Genomic DNA, 12,478 nt, shown 5'->3' on the forward strand with positions numbered 1-12,478 from the left:
AAGAAATGGTATGCGGGACAGAATAGATAGTATAGAGTCAGATACAGGAGGAATTGTACTCTTGTCCTGTCATTCCCAGATCACACATTGTGTTTAAAAGATGTTGTCCCATACATTATATCATCAGACGTTCAGAAAACACCACATAACGCAGCAGCTCTTTACAGCAGCAGCAGCAGCAGAGAAGCTTGAAAGCGTGACCTTGATTCCCAGCTGTTTGCTTGTACCGTAGGTTATCTGTGAGATACATGAGCTAACTTCGGTGTGTGCCTTTTTTTGTGTGAGAACAGGGGTTTGAATTCTGCTTGGTGTTGTAACTGCGACAGTACTGATCTAAATATAGATAGGTCTGCAACCTGCCAATGGGTCGGTGCTACTTTATCTGCTCACTTAGTATCGTGCAGTTCTTTGCCATCTCTTTTTTTCAGTTGATCATATATCGATAGAGGTGAAATGTGAATGACAAAATGAATAGGTTTAGTGCTGAAAATGAATAGGTGTAGTGCTGCTTCGTGAGAGCATCTCCATGTGTTTTTAGACTCATTATTTCCATGTGTTAGAGGTATGAAGAGTAATGACAAGTGTCACTACAGGACTCAGAGCTGCATTTGATCTGGCGCCAGACGTAAGAACCTCCTGCAGTTTTTTTTGGTCCTCCCTCTTTGCCTCGCCTCTGTCTCGCCTCCCTGCTGCTGCTGCTGCTGCTGCTGCTGCATTGTGACACTCAGTCTCCTGTGAACTGAGAGACCTCGGGGCAGGACTCCCTTCTCATGGTGTCCACACACTTTCACAGCTCTCACGGACATTTTTACACACACGTCGGTACTCTCACCTTTACCCCTCCATGCTCTGCAGTGCCGCCCTTACTCACACACTTATACAAACACCAATACACTCTCAGCGTGGCCCACTCTCCTGACCCACGCTATTAATAGCCCCTCACTCAGGAATCTCTCACTGACGCCGCTCATGCCTCGACTCCCCTCTCATAATGGTGCACTTCCTGCTCACATGCCGCTGAGCATCACTCAAAAATGTCACAGAAGAAGACTAGATCCATCACTTCCAATCTTTTCTTTTTTTTTTTTTTACTGCTGCGGCGCAAATACATGCCCATGGAGAGGAGGATGTTTTTTTGATTTGCAAGGTTACTCAAAAAAAAAAAAGCGCCATTGTGGCAGAAATCGCAGCCTCTTGAAGTCAGCTGTCAGCTAACAGATTGAGTGTGTGAAATGGTGAGGGACGCTGACTCAGATAGCGGGAACTGCCGGGAGGGCCGCTGTGTTCAAGGTGAAGCCGTGGCCTCGCAGTCATTTATCACATTAGGCGTCATTTGCAGCTTTTAGACTATGTTACTTTGTTTCTGTTCCTGTTATGTGAGATGTTTCTCAACCAGTGATCTAATCTGGGGAGATTTGAGGAAGAACCATGTCCATGAACTCAACTGTAGTTTCGGACTGATTGTTTTAGATCTTTTGTAGATGCGTCACCATTTTTCCTGTGGGCAGGCAACATTTAACATATCCGCTGCACTTTTGAGATGCCATGGGAGTGTTTGTGCGGGCTAATCCAGGCACAGTGGTGATGAGTGTTCTTGTTTAAACGCCAGCTAAAGCACTACTCACCGCTAGTTGAAAACCACAATATGTGAGTCAGAGAAAGCAAAGGCAGAGAGAGACTGTGTGTTTTTTATTGTCGAGCATCACATCCGTCCACTATTTAACCAACTGCAATCTCTGTTTTTTACAGTGACTTACTGTCTTCAGACTATGTTGAGATCCACTACGAGGCGGGCAAACCTGTCCTGTCAAAGGTAACGTCTTCTCTAGTTGTGGGCGGCTAAAATGCTAAAGCGCACTTCTTTCTTGTTTTGGTGTGATTCCCTCAGCTGCTGTTTTTATTTTGCGCACATTGTCGGTTTAGGAAAACGCACAAATATATTTTTTCTCAACTTTAGGAAATAGGCTTTGAATCGAAAGGCGGGAACAGATGTTGTGTGTTGATTTCCTGTATATCAGTTTGCTTGTCCTCTTTTCTGCAAATTGGTAATGAAATTAACACTGCAACTGTCACGTGTCATCCAAATAACTGCATCACGGATTACATCACTGAATTGTTCTTTGCAGACTTGGAAAAGAACAAAATGTACAGATAGATAGACAGATAGATAGATAGATAGGTAGATAGGTAGATAGGTAGATAGATACACACGTGATTTTCATAGACCAGAAGGAAAGAGGAGATAGCAAGTGGGGGTTGAAAACAGGTTGGGAATGAGAGCTGGTTCCGGCTGCTGCTGCTACTGCTGCTGCAGCTGCTGATTCAGGCACAGGGCTGGGCATACTGTAGCTGAATCAGCAGGGTTTTGCTCTCCTGCAGCCTCCTGCTGGAGCACTGGTCACGTGATGAGGGAGAGAAAGCCCTCCGCAGTATCAGTGCAGCGTGGGATGGGTGAAGTGAGAGAGAGACAGAGAGTGAGAGAGAGAAAGAGAGAGGGGGGTGAACGTCCTCTACTCACCCTAGATCTGACAGCTGAGTCACAGATAGTGCCAGGACCCTCCTTGCAATGTTTTAACTTCACATCTTAACAAGCAAAGACCCCCCCCACCCCCCTGCAGAAATGCATTGACCATGTGCCAGACCGGCATCTGCGAGACAAGCTGTTACCTCCCCTGAGGTGTTAATTAAGTAAAAAAATATGACACGTTCACCATGTAACGGCGAATCTGAGTCATCATTTGTCAAACGCATGAGGAGCTGTGTGTGCTGTGCTGCCGGTAATGCTGCTTTAGTTCTGGCTGGGGTTTGCTGTGATGCTGCATTAGCACTGTGTCTTCTTCCCTCAGGGCGGTGAGCACTGCTACTACCACGGCCAGGTGAGAGGGAACGATAACTCCCACGTGGCCTTATCTACCTGCAACGGGCTGCAGTAAGTGAACAGCAGAGTTGTGTGTAATCCTCGCCGTGTTCAGAATAATTTTGGATACACTCGTCTCTGTTCCTCAGCTCGTATTGACTCAGTATCGACTGCCTTCTCTCTCTTTTCTACTCTCTCTGCCCGGCAGCGGGATGTTTGACGATGGACTCTATGTGTATCTAATTGAGCCCTTACAACAGACTCATTCAATGGTAAGTTATTCCTGTCGCAGAGAAGCAAAATATGTATCACACAAAGGGTTTGACCCGCTCACCTCCACCTCATTTGCACGACACCCTCTGCTGTTTTTCTGCTTTCAGCTGAGGATAATAACCCAATCACTCCAAGGACATTTCTGTTTTTAAATGAAGGAGATGAGACACTGAAGCACTGTCCAGCAAAGTAAAAAGTACATAAGCTTATGTTCTAGTATACTCAATTTCCATTCAGTATTTTTATACTAGTCTAGCTTCAATTTATACTAATCATGTCAATTCTTCAAGTCTTGTTTCATTGTTTTTTATTGTTATTTTCTTGTTATTAGTATTAGTTGTAGGGCTGGGCAATATGGTTGAAATCAATATCGGGATAATAGAAGTACTCATACATTTAACTTAAGTAAAAGTAGCAATACCACTTTGTAAAAATACTGTTACATGTAAAAGTCCTACAAATCAGATTTCTCTTCAGTAAAAGTACAAAATTATTACCACAAAATGAACTAAAAGTATTGGAGTAAATGTACTGTACTTGTTGGGCAGAATTCAAAGAGTTATATATTATCATTATACACTTTATATCATATTATTGGAATAATATTACTGATGCTTTAACACATAAGTAACATTTTAATGTTGCAGCTGGTGGAGGGGGAACACATTTGAACTACTTTATATACTGGTGGATAGTTTATTCCACAATACAATATCATATCTTATAAATTAATCATATGTTTTGTTTGTAAAATCTTTATCTGTAAAGTAACTTGTGACACCAGCTGTCAGATAAATGGAGTGAAGTAAAAAAGTAAAATAGTGGACTAGAAGTATAAAGTAGCTTAACATTGAAATAATCAAGTAAAGTAAAAGTATATAAAAAATTGTACTTAAGTACAGTGCTTGAGTAAATGTACTTAGTTACTTTCCACCCCTGCAGCCTCAATATCAGGATAATAATACGAATATTTATGATTTTAGTATGCATCACGATGAAACTTTTATGTAAAATCCCATCAAACAAACTGATGTCCAAAGCAGTGCACTGTTGTGCCTTACATGACACCAAACTCTTCTTGTGTGTAAAGCAGTGAATTTCGCTCGTCATTAGTTTCACATTTCTCAAACTCTTTCGTTTGGACGACAGACATTTGTCCAACATCATTTGATCATGACATCACAATACTATTCTGCTAAGAATCATTAGTAGTAGTTTGACATTTTGGTAAATTTCGCTTTCTTGCCAAGAGTAAGATGAGAAGATCAATACCACTCTCATTAATGTAGGATAAATATGAAGCTACAGCTACAATTAGCTCAGCTTAGCATAAAGACTGAAAGTAGGGGGAAACACCTAGCCTGGCTACCAGCACCTCTAAAGCGTGCAAATTAACATGTACAAAAAAAAGTGTAAAAACAACAATTTAAAAAACACTTCCTTTTTTTATATGGATTTTCTAAATGAGAACTGATTAGTGAGCTTCAGGCCAGCTGTTTCCCCTGTTTCCCCTGTTTCCAGTCTTTATGCTGAGCTAAATTAATCTGCTGCTGGCTGTAGCTTCATACAAACATGACAAACACTCTCCGCTCTTAACACTTGTTTTTCTCACCCCTGCAGGATACAGCTGCACGGCCTCATAAACTAAGAAGAACAGCCTCCCTTCAGTGGAACAATGATTCAGAGGAACAGGGTAAGAGCGTCGTCCATCACCTTACATAACGTCCTCCATCAGTCCCCCACCTCGGACCACCGCCACACCTCTCTCGACCCTGACATTTCCTTCCCCTTGCGTGTATTCACCGCAAAGTACACAAGTATGGCCGCGAGTAATGATTCTTGGGGGTGTAATAATAGAGCTTCAAAGAGGACCTATTATGGTCATTTTGGGCTTCTACTAGAACACGTTTACATGCTTTAATTTTTCCAAAAAAGGCTTTACTTTTCTCATACCAGCTGTGCTGCAGCACCTCTTTTCACCCTCTGTCTGAAACGCTCCGTTTGACTTTCTGTCCCTCCGAAAAGCCCAGTCTGCTCTGATTGGCCCACTCTGTTGTGATTGATCAGCCGAACCAAGCTCTTCGGACTCTACTCAAGGGCGTGCCAAACTAGCTGCAAGGCAGGTATTACACAAATGTGTTACTTGGTGACATCACCATGTTACGGAAGAAATGGCGTGACTTCAAGCGAGGCGTTTCAGACAGTTCAGGAGCAGTGTTTCTGTGGCGGAGAGTAACTCCCTTTGGTGTGAACTTTGGGCTTTGTAACTTTGCAGACCTTTTACATGCACCAAAAAACTAAATAACACACTAAAGGGCGGCTGTGGCTCAGAGGGTAGAGCAGGTTGTCCACCATTCGGAAGGTCAGTTGTTCGATCCCCGGCTGCTCTGGGTCACATGTCGATATCTCCTTGAGCAAGACACTTAACCCCAAATTGCTCCCGAAGGCATAGCCATCGGTGTGTGAATGAGTATTTAGATTAAAACCTACTGGGCAAAGTTGGCACCTTAGTAATGCAAGTCCATTTACCATTTACTAAAGGAAAGGGAAAAAGCATAATAGGTCCTCTTTAAGAAAACACAATTTCAATGGCTGGTACAGCTTAACATTTAATATTTTTGGATCAGTCAGAAAAGGAGAAAACAGAGGAATTAACTGGAATGAATTTTACAGTGTTAGAAATTTATATTCTTATACTTTATTTTCATATTTTCATTAAGAATGAGATGTTGTGTTACTCCCACCTTTATCATTTTGCCAAATTTAATGCCTCATCTCTGGTCTATCATACTTACTGTAATTTAACACACTACTTAATGGTAAATTCAGGGAAACAATTTGGGATTTTCTGGGAAAAAACATAAAAAAACTCATGAAAAAGGCATACCCAACCCAGTTGTAAATATGTGAGTTGAAATGTCACATTTTTTCCTTGTGTGTGTTCATAGTTGAGGAGGAGCAGCAGCTCTTCTCAGAGCTGGATGACTTGTCCTGGCTGAAGCGCAGGAAAAAGCGAGCAGTAAGTCTGATCTCACCTCTCTCTGAAGTAATGCAACAAGCATTAGTTCACCCACCCTTGAGTTGTTAAACAATGAATTCAATAACGTTGCATCAGAGAACATGGTCAGCTTGTGTTTATAATAGAGCTATGGAGAAAACACTTCCAGATAATTGATGGTGTTTTTTATTTTGCAGATGCCTCGCAGTGTGTTTGAGGAGATGAAGTATCTGGAGATCATGATTGTTAGTGACCACAGTATGGTATGTAACTGGCAGTTTCTCATACATATAAAAAAACATATTTCAGACCTATTCTGTTTTTTTCCCCACAAGAGGGAGCAGTGAATGTACAGTAGCATGCTATATTGATTGAGCACCATCAAGTCACTGCAGCTTATCTATCTTTCTTCTTTTTTCTGCAGTATAAACGACACAAGACCAAACAGCACACAAGGAACTTTGCCAAGTCGGTGGTGAATTTTGTGGATGCTGTGAGTAAACTCTGTAGTTACAGAGTTAGTGTGTGTTTTACATGGATCCACTTCAGAATTTACATACATACAATTAGTTGTTTTTTATTAGGCGCGTTGTTCTAGGAGTGGCAATGTCTGTCGATCCACCACTTTGGTCCAGACTGAAATATCTCAACAACTATTAGATGGATTGCCGTGACTTTTTATACAGACATTCAAAGTACTAAAGAATTAACTGCAAAATGCACTGAAAGTATTAAAGTAAAAGTACTGGTTGTGCAGAATTCAGAGAGTTATATTTTTCTATATATCATATTTTTGGGATATTATTACTAATGCTTTAACATGTAAGAAGAATTTCACAGTAATGTTGCAGCTGGTTGAGGTGGAGCACATTTTAACTACTTTAGTTTAATCTACAGTACAATATCATATTTTATAATTCAATCATGTTTTGTTCGTAAAATCTTAATCGGTGAAGTAACTAGTAACTCCTGCTGTCAGATAAATGTAGTGAAGTAACACTGCAGTTCAGCCTCACACAGTCGTAGACACTTAGTCTTGTTTCTTGTTGTTTGAGTACAGAAGAATATAACATTTTACCCATGATAAGGTAGTCTATATGTTGCATAAGTGCATCAATACAACACACATTAATGGTAACTGTCCTTACAGTGTGCACCTGCTGATATACTACTCAGTACCTCCTCATGTGTCATAATGGAGGACATCTCTCTAACCCTGACTTGGCCCCATAGTTGTCTTATTGTCAGTCCTTATTGTATTGTGCTGGTGTTTTCCTTATGTGCATTAACACTCCCCTGTTCCTCCTTTATCCCCGTGTTCTGCATCCCCTCATTTGTTCTCCAGTACAGATTCAAATTCACACCCAGTGTTGTTCTCCTCTCCCTGTGCTGTTGCTGCTCTCTCCCTCTCTCCCTCTCTCTCTATCTCTCTCTCTCTCTGCCTTTCTTCACTCCTCTAATTCACCGCACGCTTCAATGGTAGATTTTCAAAGAGCAGCTTCATACACGTGTGGTGCTCGTTGCCGTGGAGATCTGGACCGACAAGGATCAAATCCCCATCAGCGTGAGGCCGCTGGAGATGCTGCGCGATTTCTCCAAGTACCGGCAGCAGAGCATCAAGCATCACGCCGACGCCGTGCACCTCTTCTCGTAAGTTCTTTATTTAAACAACCATCACCATTTTGGTGCATTTTCTTTTTTTTAATGAGCTTTATTTGCAATATTTAGATATTCTTTTCAATTTATTCCATCACTCTTGCAGAAATGTGACCTTCCACTACCGCAGAAGCAGCGCAGCGTACTTTGGAGGCATGTGCTCTGTGAGCCGAGGAGTAGGGGTCAATGAGGTCAGATTTGATGCTTAACTTTGCTGAGCATCACTCTGTATCACACTGCAGGTGACTAATTGCTACTCTCTGTTGTGTCCACAGTACGGCACCACCTGGTCCATGGCAGGGTCTCTATCCCAGAGCCTGGCTCAGAACCTGGGCATCCAGTGGGACCCGGCAGCGAGGAGAAGTACACATGAAACACACACTGTTATCTCTCAGCTAGTATAAGTTAACTTAGGGAGGGCTGCAACTAATGATTATTTTCCGATTAATCTGTTGATTATTTTCTCGATTAATCGATTAGTTGTTTGGTCTTGTCAGAAAATGGTGAAAAATGTCGATCAGTGTTTCCCAAAGCCCAAGATGACGTCCTCAAAAAGTCTTGTTTTTGTCCACAACTCCACAAGATATTGAGTTTACTGTCATAGAGGAGTAAAGAAACCAGAAAATATTCACATTTAAGAAGCTGGAATCAGAGGATTTAGACTTTTTTAACTCAAACTGATTAATCGATTATCAAAGTAGTTGGCGATTAATTTAATAGTTGACAACTAATCGATTAATCGTTTCAGCTCTACTATTCAGAGCCAAAATCACAACGTTCAAATGACTCAAATCACAAAAAATATATTTTTTCTCTTACCCCTAGTTGCATTTAGCCATGCAGATAGTTTTTGTTTTATTGTAAGACAAAATGAATGTAATGTAATGAGCTGAGGTTTTGAGTTAGCATTCACTGAGACATCAGCTGTTCTCTTTCCCTTTTTTAATGTTTGGTAGAAAATAGTTCTCAATAGAACTGTCCACAGAAAAGTTTGTGGTTCAACCCGATTAATCTGAGAAATGGTAGTTTGTTAAAAAGTCGACTAATCGGTCGGTTTGGTCTTAGTTGACTACGATTTCTTTAGTTGATTAGTTGATTAAATCAACTAAATGATTAGTCGACAAAATCTCTTTTTGAATTTCTTTGGTCGAGGACAGCCCTTGTTAATGGCCTGAATGTAAGACAGCACATTTTCTGTAATCTACATTTGAAAAAGTGGGGTTGTCTCGGATCTAAAATCTGAGACAACCCGAGAAGCCCCTAGAAACTTAAATGTTTTTATCGTTTAAAGCAGCAGCAGAGCGCCTATAAAAGAAAATAGATGCCTTTTGAACTGGACCAAACTGCTTCTTGTCAACTCTTATCTGTGCCAGAAGTGACAGATGGAGAGATGAACTGATTGTCTTGGAAAAAGTGGTCCAGAAGTAGACTTTCAGTCAGGCTCGAGAAGGATGATTTGTGACATTAGTTTTAAGATCACAGTGTTTAATGAGGCAAAGTCAGAGTCGAACAGCTGCCATGTTTGAAGCTCAACCATCAGAGAGATTATTTTTATGGTCCCAAAACTGGCCGAGCTTGAGAAGAGATTGTGAGTATGAAAATAGAATTATTCAGCTGAAAGCTTTGGAAATCAGTTGCTAAATTCACTGATTAACACTCATTCTCTTTGAGATGATAAAGTAGAAATCCAATCATATTCACATATGGTTTTTAAATTAGGACTGTCAATCTATTAAAATATTTAATTACGATTAATCTCATGATTGTCCATAGTTAATCGCAATTAATTGCATATTAATCTGACATTTTTGATCTGTTCAAAATGCACCTTAAATGGAGATTTGTCAAGTATTTAATACTCTTATCAACATGGGAGTTGGCAAATGTATTTATTTATTATTGGAAATCAATTAACAGCACAAAACAATGACAAATATTGTCCAGAAACCCTCACAGGTACTGCATTTAGCATAAATAAATATGCTCAAATCATAACATGGCAAACTGCAGCCCAACAGGCAACAACAGCTGTCAGTGTGTCAGTGTGCCGACTTGACTATGACTTGTCCAGAACTGCGTGTGATTATCATAAAGTGGGCATGTCTGTAAAGGGGAGACTCGTGGGTACCCATAGAACCCATTTTCATTCACATATCTTGAGGTCAGAGGTCAAGGGACCCCTTTGAAAATGCCAATTTTCCCTTGCCAAAATTTAGCATAAGTTTGAAGCGTTATTTAGCCTCCTTTGCAACAAACTAAAAATCTCAAGTTGCATTAATGCGTTAAAGATTTTACGTTAACGCGTTATTATCGCGTTAACTTTGACAGCCCCAATTTAAATACTTTGTAAGTGTGTCTATTTTCTTTCTGTGCGTCTCTCTCACTCTCTGTTTCTGTGGTTTTTCTGTCCTCTTTTTCCTGTTTCCTGCAGAGGAATGTGGTTGTGTTGACTCGTGGACTGGCTGCATAATGGAGGACACTGGGTAATGTCTGACATACCCCTGAGACACACACACACACTCACACACACGCACGCACATACACAGAGAGAGAGAGAAGAGAAGAGAGGGTCAGTGGAACAATTACAGATGCTTATTTATGCTCACCCCATGATGTGGTCACCGCTCTGGGTGTATGGGAATGAATGCAGAAAAGGTAGATTAATGTTCTGTTTTGACCTTACTGATACATTTCTGTACAGTGTCAACCCCTTTTGTTTAGCAGTGTTACACCATCTTTAACCAAATATTCAGTCAGTAAAAGAATATAATAATCAGTAAGCCCATTTGTACCTGGTAGATACAGATTGGATGTTAATGACAGGTATAAATGGGGTCATTATGCTTTTATCAGCTACTGTTATGTGAAGATATTGACAAAGAGCATAATAACATTATACACTCAAGAGAGCAGTAACTCTTTCACAGTCCCCACACATGAAGGCATTTCATTGACGCTTTTTTTTATCATAGTAATTAATTGTTCTGGTCACACATACCGTGTTGTGTTTCTGTCTGCTCCCATTGTTATTTAGTTTCTTTGCTGAATCGGGGACAACGTTACACTGCATCTACAATTCAAGATAGCAAGTTGTGTAAAATAAATGAACAAAGATCTTAATTTGACATCATTCTAATGTAGACTGATCCATGCTTTGACCTTGCTCTCTTCTGAAAGTATTCTCACAGGGTATCTGCAGGTTTTAAAAAGTCTTAAGAAGCATTGAATTTAGTTTCTTTAGACGGTATTAAAATGACTTCAGTTTCATTTATAAAGGTCTTGAATGTGTTCTCTTTCCTGTCGTAGGCAGTAATGTTAGTTCTAAAATGTTTTTGTATCTGATTTGCGAGCTGTCAGGAGACGTTACACACTTAATAAGTAAAAGTGGATTGTTTCGACGGTGGAGTTCACAAAAGGCCTTTAGCAAACACTGTCACGACCGTTAGCTACAGCAGGAAGCTCTTCATCTCACAATGGGAATGTTGGTAACACTTTATAATAAGGGACACAAACATGTGAGTAGTTACTGGGGAGCGAATGAGGAACTAACTACGAGTGAACCATTAGTTAATGAATAATTCCCAATGAAATTTTATAGAGTAGGTATTGATTAGTTAATGATTACTTAATTAAAAAACAAATGAGGATCTAAATGGCACTGCCGCTACCAGGATAGGCCAGACATCCTCTAAGAGGAGGCGATGCGTCATTTTAGCTAAAACTTCCGCCGTTTATCCAGGCCCAAGTTGCATTAATTAAATTAATTATATGATTTGGAATTATTGTTATATTTTGCTGGGAAGTACAGAAAAAAATTTGATATAATGATAAATACTCTTAGCCCATTTCATCGCCACCGGTTTTCCATCATACTTTGGACGGTAAGATTGTGAAACAGGTATTAAAGGGATAGTTCAGATGTTTTGAAGTGTGGTTGTATGAGGTACTTATCCATAGTCAGTGTACAGTAGATGACAGTCAGCACGTCCTTAGTTTGGAGAAGCAGACAGGAGTAATGGCACGGAAGCAAAACAATGTACTGCTGTGGACGGGGCCGGCAGGAAAACGTATTTTAGCCACCTAAAAGAAAGGCTCACTCACTCACATGGCACCCGACAGCATTTTGAACCATGCTTTTATCCTCATTGGTTAACTATCACCTGTATTCTCTCTCCTCAGGGTTCAACATCCGCGGAGATTCTCCAAATGCAGCATCTCAGATTACAAGGAGTTCCTTTTGAAAGGTGGAGGCTCGTGTCTGTTTAACAGGCCAACCAAGGTTAGATGCTCACAACTTTGCCCCACCTGTCATGAATCACACACACGTCTGCTCCATCGTTTACACTCGCTTCCTCCTGTCTGCTTCTGTTCAGCTGTTCGATGCAACAGAATGCGGTAATGGATTTGTAGAAGTGGGAGAGGAGTGCGACTGCGGTGCGAGAGCGGTGAGTTTCCTTTACTCCAGAATGTCAGGTCTGTTTGTTGTCGTCTTGTTTGCTCAGATGGATGGAGTTCTTTCTCCTGTTTATTTTCAGGAGTGCTACAAGGATTGCTGCAAGAAGTGTTCCCTCGCCAACGGGGCGCACTGCAGCGATGGCCCGTGCTGCAATAACACATGTCTGGTATGAGTTTTTCTCAATCTTTTCCACTCCAACCCTCTTTACCGTAGACCAATTTTTGTCGTTTTTAGGTCT

General features: G+C 40.8%; 1 protein-coding gene across 6 annotated transcripts in view; it reads left to right on the top strand.

The window, feature by feature from the left end:
- Positions 1 to 12,478, top strand: part of adam23b (ADAM metallopeptidase domain 23b) — a 30,094-nt gene that overhangs the window by 7,511 nt on the left and 10,105 nt on the right. For all 6 annotated transcript variants that reach the window (XR_012597151.1, XR_012597150.1, XM_074659243.1 and 3 more), the window contains exons 4-17: positions 1,750 to 1,813; positions 2,847 to 2,929; positions 3,066 to 3,129; positions 4,751 to 4,823; positions 6,079 to 6,149; positions 6,326 to 6,391; positions 6,553 to 6,621; positions 7,612 to 7,778; positions 7,891 to 7,975; positions 8,060 to 8,147; positions 10,216 to 10,267; positions 11,964 to 12,063; positions 12,158 to 12,229; positions 12,320 to 12,406. Coding sequence is in view for 4 of the 6 variants with exons in the window: in XM_074659243.1 (XP_074515344.1) it covers positions 1,750 to 1,813; positions 2,847 to 2,929; positions 3,066 to 3,129; positions 4,751 to 4,823; positions 6,079 to 6,149; positions 6,326 to 6,391; positions 6,553 to 6,621; positions 7,612 to 7,778; positions 7,891 to 7,975; positions 8,060 to 8,147; positions 10,216 to 10,267; positions 11,964 to 12,063; positions 12,158 to 12,229; positions 12,320 to 12,406 (1,141 nt within the window). In the remaining 2 variants the exon portion in view is untranslated. The remainder of the gene's footprint in view (positions 1 to 1,749; positions 1,814 to 2,846; positions 2,930 to 3,065; positions 3,130 to 4,750; positions 4,824 to 6,078; positions 6,150 to 6,325; positions 6,392 to 6,552; positions 6,622 to 7,611; positions 7,779 to 7,890; positions 7,976 to 8,059; positions 8,148 to 10,215; positions 10,268 to 11,963; positions 12,064 to 12,157; positions 12,230 to 12,319; positions 12,407 to 12,478) is intronic.

Source organism: Sebastes fasciatus, chromosome 14, assembly GCF_043250625.1.
Source record: "Sebastes fasciatus isolate fSebFas1 chromosome 14, fSebFas1.pri, whole genome shotgun sequence".
Classification (NCBI taxonomy): Eukaryota; Metazoa; Chordata; class Actinopteri; order Perciformes; family Sebastidae; genus Sebastes; species Sebastes fasciatus.